At 36.5% G+C, this 16,427-nt stretch overlaps 1 protein-coding gene across 10 annotated transcripts in view; it reads right to left on the bottom strand.

Moving 5' to 3' along the window:
• The window catches only part of LOC127454806 (nesprin-1-like), a 186,190-nt gene that overhangs the window by 4,764 nt on the left and 164,999 nt on the right, over positions 1-16,427 (bottom strand). For 7 of the 10 annotated variants that reach the window (XM_051722237.1, XM_051722230.1, XM_051722228.1 and 4 more), the window contains 14 exons: positions 16,259-16,409; positions 15,440-15,622; positions 14,296-14,433; positions 14,019-14,210; positions 12,520-12,853; positions 12,247-12,315; positions 10,346-10,488; positions 8,616-8,742; positions 8,124-8,335; positions 6,271-6,471; positions 5,943-6,071; positions 5,253-5,465; positions 3,309-3,401; positions 1,408-1,466 (listed from right to left, as the gene is read on the bottom strand). In XM_051722237.1, coding sequence (XP_051578197.1) covers positions 1,408-1,466; positions 3,309-3,401; positions 5,253-5,465; positions 5,943-6,071; positions 6,271-6,471; positions 8,124-8,335; positions 8,616-8,742; positions 10,346-10,488; positions 12,247-12,315; positions 12,520-12,853; positions 14,019-14,210; positions 14,296-14,433; positions 15,440-15,622; positions 16,259-16,409 — 2,244 coding nt within the window. The remainder of the gene's footprint in view (positions 1-1,407; positions 1,467-3,308; positions 3,402-5,252; positions 5,466-5,942; positions 6,072-6,270; positions 6,472-8,123; positions 8,336-8,615; positions 8,743-10,345; positions 10,489-12,246; positions 12,316-12,519; positions 12,854-14,018; positions 14,211-14,295; positions 14,434-15,439; positions 15,623-16,258; positions 16,410-16,427) is intronic. The other 3 variants (XM_051722233.1, XM_051722231.1, XM_051722234.1) reach the window with 3 other exon arrangements.

The following is a 16,427-nucleotide window of genomic DNA, read 5'->3' as shown; positions in this document are numbered from 1 at the left end:
TGAGCCTTTACATTTTTTCTGTCAGCAGGATTTCATTGGCTTTCACATTGTTTCATGCATGTATGTCATGCTGTGCTAATACTGGGCTACTGCAATGGTAGTCTGTCAGGTTTATACACTGCAAAAAAATAATGTTTTTATTCAGTATTTAGTCTTGTTTTCCAGTGAAAATATCTCAACATCCTTTAAACAAGATACAATTACTTGCTTTAACATCCTGAGAACCTGCGTCCACCTGCGTGGACACTACGTTTTGGGTTCGCTATATGCAACACATAATTTCATTTCATTTAAACAGACTGATCTCAGTTCAGAAGATTCTGGGCTGTCAGTAAAGGGCTGAAGTTTCAACTCACTGAGTCATGTGATCAAACAATATGGCGTCGATCACAGAGGAGTGTGTGTTTGGGAGAAACACCAACAAAACTACATCTGGTAAGAAACCTAATTAAGTTTTTATATTGAAACCTGTTTGAGTCAAAAGATTAGAGTCTCTAGTTTCATACAATATGCAGTTTTAAAAAACTGCATGCTGTTAAACAGAATGACCACATTCGCCCATCTGGCACCAACAACCATGCCACGGTCCAAATCACTGAGTTCACATTTTTTCCCCATTCTGATGGTTGATGTGAACATTAACTGAAGCTCCTGACCCATATCTGCATGATTTTATATATTACACTGCTGCCACACAATTGGCTGATTAGATAATCGCATGGATGATTGTTGGTGCCAGACGGGCTGGTTTGAGTATTTCTGTAACTGCTGATCTCCTGGTATTTTCACACACAACAGTCTCTAGAATTTACTCAGAATGGTGCCAAAAACAAAAAACATCCAGTGAGCGGCAGTTCTGTGGACGGAAACGCCTTGTTGATGAGAGAGGTCAACAGAGAATGGCCAGACTGGTTCGAACTGACAAAGTCTACGGTAACTCAGATAACCGCTCTGTACAATTGTGGTGAGAAGAATAGCATCTCAGGAATGCTATTCTGAGATGCGGGTTGGCGCTGTTTTGGCGGCACGAGGGGGACCTACACAATATTAGGCAGGTGGTTTTAATGTTGAGGCTGATCGGTGTATGTGGACATCAATTTTTAGGAAAACTATTTGGTCTAAAAAACATTTTTTTGCCACGTTTCTTAGGGGCTACTTGTTACAAATCAAAAAGGGGAATGGAAAAAGCACACAGCTGTCACGCAGGGGTCTCAGGAAGTTTAGATATTTTCACAAAAAAAACACCACTGATTAAAACAGTTATTTTTGCAGTGCAAGTCATTCTCCACTTCAACAAGGGCAAAATTTGGGGGTCAACCCAGACTCATGGGTGCTTGGTGCCTGCAGTCAGGTCATGGGCTGAGTTCCATTATCTTCAAAGTGTTCCAGAAACCAGGAGAGAGGTACCTGTGAAGTGGACTGCTCACAGACGCTCCGGGCTGTGACAGACTACTTTTGCCCCGTTTCTGTTTGCAATGAACAGGAGGGTAAAAGAAAGAAAGAATGTTTCAGTCCAGGCAAATAAAGACAAAGCTACTGATGAAAGAAACCCAACAAAATCAAATGAGGGGAGTGACAGCATCTCTGTGGAGACAAAGAAACTGGTTCTTCATGGCACATTTCCCATAAAAATGACTTCTATTTTGCTGCAGTTAAACATGGTTGTCACTATTCTTTTGAGAGTTCTGTACACACAGAGTTCCTGAAACATTCAGGTAGTGACAACTGAATATACATAAAAGTGTGCATAGTGTGCACGGAACCATAGTTCCATCGAGGGATTTATTAATATTTAAATAATTTTACACTTTTCAAAAAGTAAAATGGTTTATGTTCATTTCATAAATTTCTTCACTCATTCCATGGAAAAATTATGGAGTTCAAAATGTTTCTATGAGTACATTAATTAAATCTCAAAAAACCTGTCAAGAACATGTCCGGGTCATTTTTTACCCCAAAATCAAAATTATATATATACATATATATTAGGGCTGGGGCAATTTAACGTGTTCATTTCTGCGATTAATAGTTGACTGTTTAACGCATTAAATAATAATAATAATAATATTATAATAATGTATAGTGTCTAATAATGCATTTGCAATGTACACTTAAGTTTCTCTTGCCAATAAAGTTTGGTATAAATTGAATCTGCCCATTTGATCCTATTATTAAAAAGGTCCACTAGAAAATGCCAGAAGATTTTGCCCAACTTTTAATTGTCCACTTATTTTATGGTACAGTATGTAAACATACACTTTTATCAAAGATTTACACCTGGAAAATGTGTCTAATTAAATGTATTCACAAAAAACTGAATATTTTAACATGCACATATTTAAGTCATTAAAATAAATGATGATTTACCAATTTCTTGCACGTTCTTTGAGACAAAATATAAAGTAAATAGATTTATGAATATATTTTAATGTTTGTTTTTATGTACCATAGTTTATTGCGATTAATCCTGATTAATCACTGAAAACTGTGATTAATTAGTTGAAATAAATTAATCTATTCAAATATTTAGACAATGAAGCCTATTTGTGTACCACACATATATTTATTTTGCATTGTGACATTATTTTCATGACAATTAAACACATTTTACCCCCAACTGTCATTACTGTAATGCAAAAGAAAGAAAAAAACAATAAATTATATACATTGTGAAGTATTTGTAAATCATGGTAGTACTTTATCCAGTTAAAAAAAAAAAAAAATACTGTATTACAGTAATGGAAATCTAACAAAACATAAATAAAAAGAATAAAAATAATGTCAATAAAAACTTTCTCTTAATAGTAAAAAAAATAGGCTTCATTTCCAAAATGCTAAATATAATCTATTATCTGATTTTTGGAGTGAAATGTGACCTGGACATGTTTTCATGAGTATTCCTTTCACAGAACCAGTTTTCCTTGAAGACTACATTGTGGGGATCTAGAATAAGTATGAATGGAAGGAGAAATGAGTAGAGGAACCAACCAAGCCAGAATTTAAGGGTGTGATAAAGGTGTGACAAGATTTTTTTTAAAGGATGTAAAAATGAATTTGCATTAATCAATGCAAAAACAGGGATAAATCACAGCTCCAGAACTCATTGGGCTCCTATGTCTAAGAAAAGCATGCTGGGAAGAGGTCCTGAGTTTTGGAGGAACTCTGGGCAAAAATGCTAAAGGTGTCAAGTGTGTTTTTGGGGGGCCAAGCTCCAGGGACATTCAGGGCACCTGTCAAACTATCACCTCAACATGACAAGCAAACAATTCCATCTTTGAAGGACCCCACAGAACATGAGTATATGTTACCGATCGCTGGCGACTGGGAGTGCTGCGTCCAGACACAGGGCTCAGGGAACCAGACGTATCCAACTCATCAGCAGATGACCAAGATGACAGATCCTGAATAGATTGTGTTGGAGTTGGAGAAAGAGAGAGTATGAGGGAGAGAAACATAAAATGGACAAACCAAGATTTAGGCCAGAAGCATACCTTACAGAAGTATGCATACGCAGATGCGAGTGCTTGGCCAATGCATAATGCGTTCTTGCATTACTGTGGCAGTAACAAACCTCAGTACTCAAGGGGGCGATAAAGTTATCTTTAAAAGTTTGTGCCACAAAGGTGGATGCGTTATTATTAAGGTCAGTAGCTACAAATACATCAACTTTCATTTTCTTGCTTCAAACTGTTGTTCCGCCATGACAGTAGATGACTTTTAAGAAAAAAATTACCATAGAAGTGGACAGTTCAGACGATGTTGATGTTGATACCGCCACTTTTGGCATTGTTAAGAATGCAACGTGTACTTGCGTTGTGCTATGAATTGCAGGTTGACACATTTTGGAATGCAACAACTCGCGAAATCGATTTTGCGTAGCTAGAAGTGTCTGCGTTCACATACTTATGTATGATACATTTAAAGCCCAAGTTTAGAGCTTCAAAATATTCCTTTAGAAATTTCTGGATGCATTGCATGAATTGCAATGATTTTATTCGGTTTTAATCAGTGTTCTTTGGGGGTGTAAATGCAGGATGCATTTTTCTTGAATTATTGGTCAATGTACACATGCAACAGACAGACGTCATTGGCTGCTCACATGTCAAATGAAAAATAGTTCACATTTTTATGGAGTGTAGCACATAAATGTGGGTAAATGGCGTGGCACTCCATTTGTCCAGATCTATCGAGTTATTCAAAAATAAATTAAAAATGCAATTCACTCCAAACAATTACGTGAACATGAGAACATGTTTTCAATGTCTGAGTTCAAAGTATTTTTGATATTTTTTCTTGGGTTTAAAGTCAGATATGTCTGAGTGGTGTAACCCTCTGAAGACAGTAAAAAGAATAGAAAAGTCTCATTAAAAGCTGCAATTTGTGATTTAGAAAGTTGTTTAGAAAAATCTTTTATTATTATTTCTAAAACAAAAATGCAGTGAAACAATTTTGTTTTAAAATATTATTATTCAACAAACTTTTGTCCACCAAATCAGTCAGGTGGTGTAACCAACATGTATGTAGTCAAAAAAAATAGATATTTTGATATTTTTATGAAAAGGCACATTTTGTTCAGGTCAGTTGGAGTAACCCTAAGAAAACTTATTGATATTTGTTTCTCAATTTTTTTTCAAATTTTTTCCCCCTTCTTTTTTCTTTTTTTCTTCTTTTTTTTGATTGTTGTGTACACACATGTATTCAAGGTGCAAGGAAAGTATTTTAATACTTTTTACTTGATGGTTACACCACTTGACATTTTTAAAGCCTTTTTGGGAGGTAGAAAATTCTAAATTACTACAAAATTATAAAAAATAATAAAATCAACATGGACACAAATATTACACTTCTATGAACTTGACACTTATTTTAAACTTGACTTAAAAAAACATTTTTTATTTGTATCACCGGACAACCTTGTCAATAATGTACGTTTTGAAACAATGTACCAATCAGAAGAAGGTGGGGGCAGGACAAGCATCTTGAATGTATTAAGTGTTTACAATATAAACTGTAACATTTGTCTGCTACAGTGTCAGAGGAGGCTCTTATTGTCCTGAATTGAAATTGAATATTTCTGTTATTGAGAATCTCAGGTAAGTAAAACACAGCCATTGTGCACTTCCATTGTGCTACATCTAGCTGTTTTTGAACACAACTTTTTCTCAGGTGATCACAGAACTAATAACACGTTCATGAAGTAAACGTGAACAGTCCTGACTGTTTTGCTGTGTAGTTGGTGGTCAGTAACTAACCTGTTGACTGCTGGTGATGTCCAGGGTCTTCTGCAGCTCTCTAATGTCTCGAGTCACCTCCTTTAGCAACAACTTGAGACGGTTCCCAATGACATGCACCTTCTCTTTGGCTTCCAGACAGTCACTTCCCTCTGAGTGGACCAGCAGCTGTAGGGACATGTCCTGCAGGGATGCCACCTTCAACTGGGTGTCCAGCAACTCCCGACGGATTTGCTGTTGAGATGGAAAAGACAAACATGAAGAACAAACAGTGTATGAACATAGAAAATTGTAATAATTTACTCACCCTTATGTTGTTTCAAACCCGTATCACTTCCTTTTGTGTTCACACAAGAACTTGCATTGTTTAGCACCAAAAACAACTAAAGTTCTCACATAAACAGGCGTGTCACTGTAAACAAGCTTTTCTCATAGTGCTCACGAACAGCAACGGTTGTTAAGATTTTCACTAGTGTTCTCAACAAATCCTATTGTATGCATTCAGACTTTTTAAGCTTTAAGTCCGTCACTATCAATTGCCATTCTATTGAAATGATAAACTGAGACATTCAATAAAACATCTCCTTATGTGTTCCACATAAGAAAGAAAGTCTTATGGGTTTGGAATAAAATAAGAGTGAGTATACAAGACATGTACAAAACAAGATATAAACCAAATGCTGTACAAACAGAATAAAAGAAGTGGTTTACCAAAAGTGTTTTGTGATGCTCCTGTAAGCTATCGCTGTCCTGTGTGTGGTCAATAGGGACGATCTCGTTTCTTCTCCGGTCAATATTCTCCAGCCACAGAAGGAGACCATGACTCATCTCATGGAAGTCCTGACATTAGGAAAAACAAGAATGCCATCAGATGCCAACTTCACAAACAATTTGTTTGTGTTTTTGTTGTTGTTGCCTCTTTTATTAAACAGAAAGCCAAAGAGAAGATACAAGACTTTTTAGGTTTTGTTTACAAGATTTAATCAATGAACTTAACAATTACAACAATTAAGAAAGTAAAAGCGAAACACTTCCTTGCCTGGCATTGCATCAGAGCGTCCTGTAGAGCGTTTCTCCACTCATCCAGAGAGTTGCTCAGATGTTCCCAGCGATTGTTCATCTCCTTCAGTCGGCGCTGCAGGTCTCGTGCCTCCTCGCTGTCCGACTGCACAAACTCACCGCTGCACAGGTTTATGGACAGCACAATGGCCTTACGCTTGTCCAGAGCCTTCTGCAGCTCCTAAACAGAGTTTCATGTGCACAGAGAAGAGAGAGTCAATGGCAAAATACAATATTGGGTTCAGTGAACAACTAAACCGCTTAAACAAATGAAAAATACAATTAGTGACGATTAAACTGTGCGCTCTGTTCATGCACGGAAAGAATTTTGCGTCCTTGGTTGAGCATTTTTTTTAGCGCGTTTACTTGAACCGCTCATGCAATGTGTCAATGGAATGACCCATTACAGGGGTGGCCGAAATTACTACTTAAAATCAAGCAGAGCTATATAAATATACCTTCATATTTACAATTAAAGCTTACTATTATGAGCACCTATGTTACAGTAATATGGTGCACGGGCACATGTGCAGCTGATCAAATTGGACGCAGCATCAAGCCAAACGCTACTATGAAAATGTTTTCTCTTCTTTATTCAGCCTTTGTTGGATTGACAACATATCTAACTTTAGATTTTATAGTAAAAAACGCCCAGCCCTACCGCCAACATCCTTCAGGGTGGATCAAGCCTTGATTAGGGGGGTCAGACCCCTCCAAGCCCCCTGTAATTTACACCCTGGATGTATTAAAAATAATAAAAATATATTTTTATATATCTATTAAATATATATCTGTTGATTTAACGTGTTAATTCAGTGCGATTAATCATTTTTCTGCACCGTAATAAGGAATATTCCTTCCATATAAGCAATTCAAGCATGGAGCACCACCTGTTTTCTCCAGGGGGCAGTAAGCGAAACTCGCTGTATAAGCAACACATACAGACAGAGAACAAACCACACTTTATGACAGCAGACAACACAAGATGAGAATACGGTCTTGCGTTCAAACACAGCTTGATGGATCGCAAATCCGAAAGGCAGGGATCTCAAGACGTGTTGTTCTAAATTTCAAACTTCGTTTAACCTGACACAGCGAACTAAAAGCGGTACGTTTATGATGCGACGCAACCGAGACGGTCCAAAAGCATCTGTCTAACACAGGTGTACATTGACGCATCCTTAAACAAGTCCGTAAAATAAATCTCGACTGACTGACAAATTCAGTTGCAAAATGGATTGCTGTGAACTGTAGGCAAATGATTGGCTTATGTTCAATAATATGGAAATATACAATATATTGCATTCTAAAGCCACTTTATGTATTGTCTTTTTTAATGCTTCACTTGTGTGCCAAAATAATGTAATGCATTTTAATTTTCTGTATTATTATATTTGATTATATATATATATATATATATATATATATATATATATATATATATATATATATATTATTATTATTATTTATTTATAGTTATTGAAATACAAATATGTATAATTATTTAATCATATAGTGAATTATTGTTATTTGAGGGGCTTTCTCAGCAAATATTTATGTATGCGATTAATTGCGATTGGCATACCATGTAATTAATTTGCTAAAAATTTTTAATCGACTGACAGCCCTAATTTTTTCTCATAATATATATTTTTTGTTAAATACTGCAGTTTAACAATATTTTGTAGATTAGGTTACACAGATCAAATGTTGTGTTATTTATACACTCACACCAACAGCTATACTCACAAAGTTCTCTCAAGCACTTTGTGAATGGTTTGAACTGATTCATTTAAAAGAATGATTGGACATAATCCGTTCTCATTTTCTGACCTTGAGTTTCTTGATGCGTAGCTCGATGGTCTGTATGTCGGTGCTGAGGTCCAGTCCTCGCTGCTGCTCCAGTTCTTCTTCAGTCTGGTCCAGCCAGCTGCAGATGCTGTTCAGATCCGAGTTAAACTGCTGCCACTGCTGGAGGTTCTGCTTCATGCGCAGCTCTTTACTGAGAGCCTGAGCCTGCAACAGCTCCCAGCGCTCTATCACACCTGCATGACACAAATTACAACATTCAGAGCTGCATGAGTGCATGTGTCATCTGCATTTTTCTCTGTGGCCCAGTGTTCGAAATGAGGGGGTGCTGGAGGGTTCCCCATAAGAGTTAAGGGACCAAAACAACTTAACTTGGGTGTCCCACAAGGGCTCTGACTCAATTCGAACACTGCTATGGCTGATACACCTCCACAGGTCTCAATGCAAAATTTAGAGGTTAGCAAGAAAGTATTTATTTGGGTGACACAGTGTAGTTACCGTCATAAGGTTTCGTACCTGATGTCTGGAACTCTGAGCTGTTGGGGTCGACGAGGCCAGATATCTTGTCGTCTTCGTCCTTCAGCTCAAATCCCACTCGCTTTACTGCGTCTATACTGCCACGACATTCTTCGAGCAGACGCATCTGAGAGAATAAAAAAAATACAAAATATGAATTTGTATTACTTTGCAGATACTACAGGTGGGTCTGCATGGACAATCTGAAAATGGTGGAATACACATTATGGGCCTCATTCATGAAACACAAGCAGAGCGAATTTTTGTGTAAATCGTTCATAAAGCCGTTCTGACGTAACTTCTCGGATTCATCAAAGGTTTCGTATTTTCAAAACGTTAGTTGGTATGAACGAAATTTACACCTGCTCCCGACCACGTGTAAATCATGCGTAAGACATCCGAATGTGACTACATTTTGATAGAAGTGAAAATAAATATATATATATAAAATAATAATAATTATTAAATGAGTGAAATTAACTTTAAAAAATAACATAAATTAGTGAGGATAAAAGCTTTGTTTTCTTTTTAAACCATAGCCTATATTTATTTAGAAACGTTTCTTTAATGCTTTAATTAATTTTTTCAAAGTATAATTTTTCCCAACTCTGCTTATCGTTTTCCAGCAGAAGTGCTTGATTTTTCTCGAAGAAATGAATGCCCTCTAATGTGACTGGTTGGACAGTTGTTTTATTTGATATGAGCTCTGTAATTTAGGTTTCATAATTTAGTATAGGTATCGGTAAATCGTGTTCAGTTGATAACGTATGGTCAATGCTAATGCTGTTAAATCCATAAATACACATCGCGGGCAGGTGCGTGCACAAAACAACAGGGAAAAATAGTAAAAGCACGCACATTGTTGTATATCTTGCAAATCTGTAACATCTTACAGCGTTTCGGTCCAAGATCTTCTTCAGGCGTTCTATTATTTTCTCTGAAGATTCTTCCAGTTGCATGTATTTCACTGTTACCATCATGATTTACTCGAGAAGTTTCACAAATGATGCTGGCGATGCGCTGCGAACTGAACTGGAGAAGGTTAATGGTGGTGCACATCCTCCTCCCGGTGTGAAATGAACATTTTCTACACTCATGTCAAACCATTTTTATTGACTTCTTGAACTGTTTGATTCACAAAAGAGCGTCATATGACAGCAAAAACATGTGATGACAGTAAATCACTTTCTTTAATACGCTATTGTGCTTGCTATATCAAAATTGTACAACATGGCTGCACTTCATTCATAAAAACGGTTTCATTACTGTTCCATATAGATGTTAACAGTATTTACTAGCGAGTCTGGTGCCTTCCTTATATGGTGTTTTCATGGGCGTGGATTATGATAATTGTGAATGAACGTGCACACGCCCCCTCTTTACGAATGTTTGGAATTCACTATCATACACACATTTTACTAACACATCTGGGGAGTACGAAGCGTTTGTGAATCCGGCGGAAAGTTTTCGAGAAGGTCAATTTTAGGCGCAAATTACTCCTAATGTACTTATATATTTATGAAAGTTTCATGAATGAGGCCCAATGTGTTTTAAAAAGAAATGTGGCAAATTTGGAAACCTCTAAAATGATTATATAAATTATATACTGTATATAGTTTTTAAACACTTCAGTCAAACTTAAAAATGTCTATACTGTATATCGTCATCAGCCACTGAAGTACCCATTTTGTTTGACCACTAATATACAGTTCTGAATGATTATCACTCACATATCCCATGTATGTGGCATCCAGTTCAGGGCCAGTTGGGGTTCGGCTGCGTATGATGTTCTCTGTCTGTTGCAGATGGAAGCAGCTGGTGTTCAGAGCTTTATCCAGCTGTCTGATATGAGTCTCCAGTGAGCCAGCATCACCTGTACACAAACACCACAGCATTTACCAAGGGAAGATGCTCTGACTTGCAGCTGTGCATGGAACAGCACAGTGGAACCAGTGGCTCTTCCCAGGCCTGATGTCAATATCACTGTGCTGTAACTCATGCAGAGCATGATGAAGAAAGGCTCTTCACAAGATCAGCACTTCACAAACCAACCGTACTAGGTGCTGCTAGTTGAATGTATCATTAGTCGTAGCAGTTCACAATCAGAGTAAATATATGCAATGCTAATGGCATTATTATACTATTTGGCTTGAAAATGTATATAATGGATATTTGATAGTGTAGACTGATATTCGTATATCAGCCAGGCCAAAAAATTAACCATTTCAAGATTAACGCCATTGGCCGTTAAACAATTAAAGGAATACTCTGGGTTCAATACAAGCTAAGCTCAACTGACAGCATTTGTGGTATAATATTGATTACCAAAACAAATAATTTCGACTTGTCTCTCCTTTTCTTTAAAAAAAAGCAAAAATCGAGGTTACGGTGAGACACTTAGAATGGAAGTGAATGGGGTGCAATTTTTGGAGGGTTTAAAGGCAGAAATTTGAAGCTGATCATTTTATAAAAGCACTTACATTAATTTTTCTGTTAAAACTCGTGTATTATTTGAGCTGTAAAGTTGTTTAAATTGTCTTTTTTACAGTCATTTTAAGGTTTGGCGACAAAGTTTTAAAATTGGCTTATTGGCTATAAATGTACACAGAAAAGGTTAGTAAGCAATTTTATCACTAAAATCATGTTAACACACATTTTCTGTCTTGTGGCTATACTTTTGAAACAGTGAGTATTTTAATGTTTACAGATTGGCCCCTATTCAATTCCACTGTAAATGCATCACTGGAACCAAGATTATTGGATTTTTTTTTAAAGAAAAGGAGGAACAAGTCAAAATTATTTTTGTCCGAAATGTGTTGATCTTGTTAACGAATATAAAAAAAAATACGTAATATTTTTTATTATCAAAATGAGGAATTTTTGCAATGTGGCAAAATTAAATAAGGCGCACACTTCCCCACATATTCTCATTACTGCAATGAAAACAAATATATATGGTATATTTTCTTTATATTTTGCTGCTATTATTTTATATTGATTTAAATAAAATAAAAATCACTATATAACTGTATTTTTTCTATTACAATAATAAGAATCTAATGAGAATAATTAATAAGAATAACAGGAATTTAAAAAAATTACGGAAATGACAATTTGGTGATTTAATTGTAATGAAAATAATGTCACAATACAAAAAATCGCAATAGTCCTAAAACATGCTATATTGTCTTTGTGTATATTCAATTTTCTTTTGATATTGGCATTGGCCATTGAAAAAATATATCGGTCAACCACTAATATTCAATTGATGAAGTACTGGATTTTAATGGAGTGACCTTTTAATGTAACTGCAGTACATTATTTCATATTCACAATTCATTTAGCCCTGATTGTAAAATACTGTGAGTAATGCCCTTAGTTAAAAAAAAAAAGCAAAGACAAACTCCAGAGTAAACACAGTAGGCATCAACCTGTGACACTACATGCAAACACTACTGTAGAAAAGTGATTGTTAAAGTGATTATATTGTGTGAGGCAACACAAATCAAAAGAGAAGGGTGAGAAAACACAGACGATGGTCACGCTGTGCTTTGATTCGGTTTGTAAGTAGAAACTAAAAATATCAGGACACAGACTAGAGAGTGAGTCTGATATTTCTGCTGTTGCCTACCAGCGCTGGACTTCAGCGTTTGCTCTGTAAGTTTAAGATACGCTTCAGGACTCTCTGGAATCACTACATCTGCAAAGACACATATACATACATCCACACATATATTCAGCTGTAAACCTATAATAATGTTGCTGGCTATGGCTTCAGGTTCAAAAATTTTTTCTAGTATGATTTCTACAGGTTTAACCTCCAAGTGATGTACAGGTGTCCTCGTTGGTTTGGCTTGTACTGATTCTTTATATAATTCCACGTGACTCAAGAGTACTGACTAACCTGAAAGAGCTGATGCAGATCCTTGGAGGTATCCATCTTCTCCTTGATCACCTGGTTCAGAAGACAGGGCTCCGCTGGCACTCTCCAGACCTCGGCTCAGGTCGTAGTCATGGTCCCACTCCAGAGGGATAGAGTCCACGCTGGCTGGGGTGTCTCGGCCCGAGCGCTCAGTCCGTAGAGGAGCGGCGAGCGATGCAGACCGACTGGAGGAGGGCAGAGGGGACAGCAGACCGTCACCCAAGCGCTCGCTCCACGGAAAACTGGACACGTCAGCGGTCTCGTCCAGATCAAACTCACGGTCCGAGTACGAGACATCATTTTCATCATCTGGGAGCTGGAAAAGAGAGTATTCTGTATTTTAATTCATTCGTAAAGAGACATGTCTTGTCCACAACAGTTCAGAAAGAATAACCAGTAAAAAATATCTAAATGTTCACATTAATTTTTCTAACATGCCACTAGGTACCAGTAAACAACAGATAAATGCAATAGAACTCTAGAGTAAGGATGTGCAAACAAAACTTGTAATTGAGGGTTGTCTAAATGACTAGTTGACTAATCGCTCTTAGGAGGCCTGTATAATTAGACTGGTAAAGAATCATGTTCACCAGATACAAATCAGACATGTTTCTTGGGGTTAAATGGATGTTAAGTGATATAGATGGGTGATTAACAAATAAATAGACTAAATCAAAAATTTTCATTTTACAAAACTATTTTTGTTTTTTTAAACAACTGCTCACAGCCGCTGATCTGAAGTCTGACAGTATGAATTTGTTATAAAAGTGGGGCTTTGATGGCTGTAGTGTTGGTGCTTAAAAGGGAATGAATTTAGAGACGTAACTTCTCAGGGAAGGTTTAATTGTGCTGCAGATTTGTTATTGGCTTTGATTTGTTTAGGACCAGTGAGATCTAGTTTCGATTTTTGGTTTCTAACTAATATTTTTAAAGGTCTATCGGCATGCAAAATCCTGTGTCTCTAAATTGATCCCCTTTAAAAGCACCTCCACAAAAAAATATAAAAACTAATAAAAAATCTAGATGAACTAGTTTAGTTAAAACCAATCGCTAAAATAACAAAGCTATAAAAAAATCCAGATAAACTAGTTTACAAAAACCGTCATTAAAAATAATAAAACTATTAAAATCTATAAAAAAGCGAGATAAACTAGTTTACTAAAAACCATCACTACAAAAAATAAAGCTATAAAAAAACTAAGAAATAATTCCAGATAAATTAGTTTACTCTAAACCGTCACTAAAAATAAGAGCTATAAAAAAAATCTAGATAAACTAATTCAATGAAATCCAACACTAAAATAACAAAAGCTATAAAAACTAAGAAAAAATCTGGAAAACTAGTTCACAAAAAAAATCACTAAAAATAATGCACCTACAAAAAATCTAGATAAACTAGCTGACCATCCTGATTCATCCATGAGGTTTGTGAAATTAAACCAATTTAAAGCAGAGAAGGAATGTGATGTCTTTAATCATACCGGTAATCGGATGAGCTTCTTGTAGTATCGTTCCACCCGTCCAAACACTTCCTGGCAGTACCGTTGTAGTTCTTCAAGCTCTTCCTCAATCACAGCTGCATCTATCGGCTCACTCTTCTCCACCAGAGCTTCACCCTGCTGGAATATATGGTCAATCTTTGCTGTGTTCAGAGTGATTTCCTGCTGAAATGCCTGCATGGAGCACAACAATGTCATTAGAGAATGACACATGAGACATTTAGAACACTTTTAGTTCAGTGAAGTATCAGAGACGCACCCTCAGCTGTTTGATCTTGGCCTGAACGTCACATTCAGAGAAATGCTCGATGTTTGTTAACTGCAGGTCCATCTCAGTCAACCACACCAGAATACAGTCCCGCGCTGTCTCAAACTCCTCACGCTGACTTATAAAGTGCTGCAGAGGAAATATAAAATATTCCACTAACCAGTGTTGGGTGTAATCCAAATACAAAGTAATTAGTTACTGTAATTACTGTAATTACATTTTTAGTAAAAAAAAAAGTTCTTGTAATTGATTACAGTTACTGACTTTCAATTAATTTAATTACTTTTAAGTACATTATAGGGTTATGCTTCTTTCTAATATATTATTTTATGCAGAATACATGAATTATGGCCCTGTAATGAGTCATTGTGAAGGAAATATAGACATTATTTTGAATTTGTTGAGTGGAAAAGTATTTTAGAAAGTAACATAAAATTTGTAATGTGATTACTTTTTCAATCAAGTAATTAATAAAGCAAACTAATTTCAATTTTAGAGAAATAATTAGTAATTTGTAGTGGATTACTATTTATAAGTAACTTACCAAAACACTGCCACTAACTAATAACTGATTCAAAGTAAAAGCTGAAACTGAAGGGTTAATTTGCATAATTAAAAAAAACATTTAATACAGCTTATATTTATTCAATGTATTAATTATATAAATATTTACAAAACACTCCATCATTATTATATAAATGTTTACATTTTAACAAAACAATAAAATATTGTACAAATTATTATATTAATAACAAATAATGTTCATATATATGTATATTTAAAATGTTAAATATCAATTTAACTTATAATAATATACACTGGCGGCCAAAAGTTTGGAATAATGTTCAGATTTTGCTCTTATGGAAAGAAATTGGTACTTTTATTCACCAAAGTGGCATTCAACTGATCACAATGTATAGTCAGGACATTAATAACGTGAAAAATTACTATTACAATTTGAAAAAAATATTCAGAACTTCTTAAATTACTTCAGAGTTCTCATCAAAAAATCCTCCATGTGCAGCAATGACAGCTTTGCAGATCCTTGGCATTCTAGCTGTCAGTTTGTCCAGATAACATAAACAAAAGTAAACTTCTTGTTGTATAATTCTTTTCACAGATAAGTGCTCTGTACCTTGAGTCTGCGGAGAACTGATGCCACTCGTCTCTGTAAATTATCCCAGCGCTGGTTGGCGTTGTGTGCCATCTCTCGCAGACTACAGGCCGCATCAGTGCGATTCTCACGTGCCAACCGTTGATACTGTTTATTGATCAACTCCAGCTGTGTCAAACTTTCATGCACCTGACGCTGGAAAGTCTATAAATGCACAGTATACTGTGTTAATAACAAAAATAGGAACATTCTAGTCTATTACATTAATTGCTGGTAATGAATGCAACCCTATTGTAAAGTGTTACCAAAATCTAATACATATCCTCTCAATAATATCACACACAGGGGGCCTGGGTAGCTCAGCGAGTGTTGATGCTGACCACCACCCCTGGAGTTGCGGGTTCGAATCTAGGGTGTGCTGATTGACTCCAGCCAGGTCTCCAAAGCAACCAAATTGGCCCGGTTGCTAGGGAGGGTAGAGTCACATGGGGTAACCTCCTCGTGGTCACGATTAGTGGTTCTCGCTCTCAGTGGGGCACGTGGTAAGTTGTGTGTGGATCGTGGAGAGTAGCATGAGCCTCCACATGCTGGGAGTCTCTGCGGTGTCATGCACAACGAGCCACGTGATAAGATGCGCGGACTGACCGTCTCAGAAGCGGAGGCAACTAAGACTTGTCCTCCGCCACCCGGATTGAGGCGAGTAACCGCGCCACCACGAGGACCTACTAAGTAGTGGACTATTGTAAAGTTTGGAATTGGGCATTCCAAACTGGGAGAAAAGGGGATTAAAAAAAAATATAATTAAATTAAAAAAAAACAATAATATCACACACATCTCACCTCAAATTTTTTGAGTTCCTCTTTGGCGACAGTATAAAGGACACCAGATGAGTTTGGCAGTGCGGCGGTCTTCTCTGACACCATTAGCCAATCCTCAAAGTGTGAGAAATCATCGAGAAACTTCTGCCAAAGCCGCCACGTCTCCTCAATCCTGTCATTTTTGAAAAAT

The sequence above is a fragment of the Myxocyprinus asiaticus genome, chromosome 17 (genome assembly GCF_019703515.2).
Source record: "Myxocyprinus asiaticus isolate MX2 ecotype Aquarium Trade chromosome 17, UBuf_Myxa_2, whole genome shotgun sequence".
Lineage (NCBI taxonomy): Eukaryota > Metazoa > Chordata > Actinopteri > Cypriniformes > Catostomidae > Myxocyprinus > Myxocyprinus asiaticus.
The sequence above is the reverse complement of the archived record's forward strand: the minus strand, read 5'-3'. Positions and strand labels throughout refer to the sequence as shown.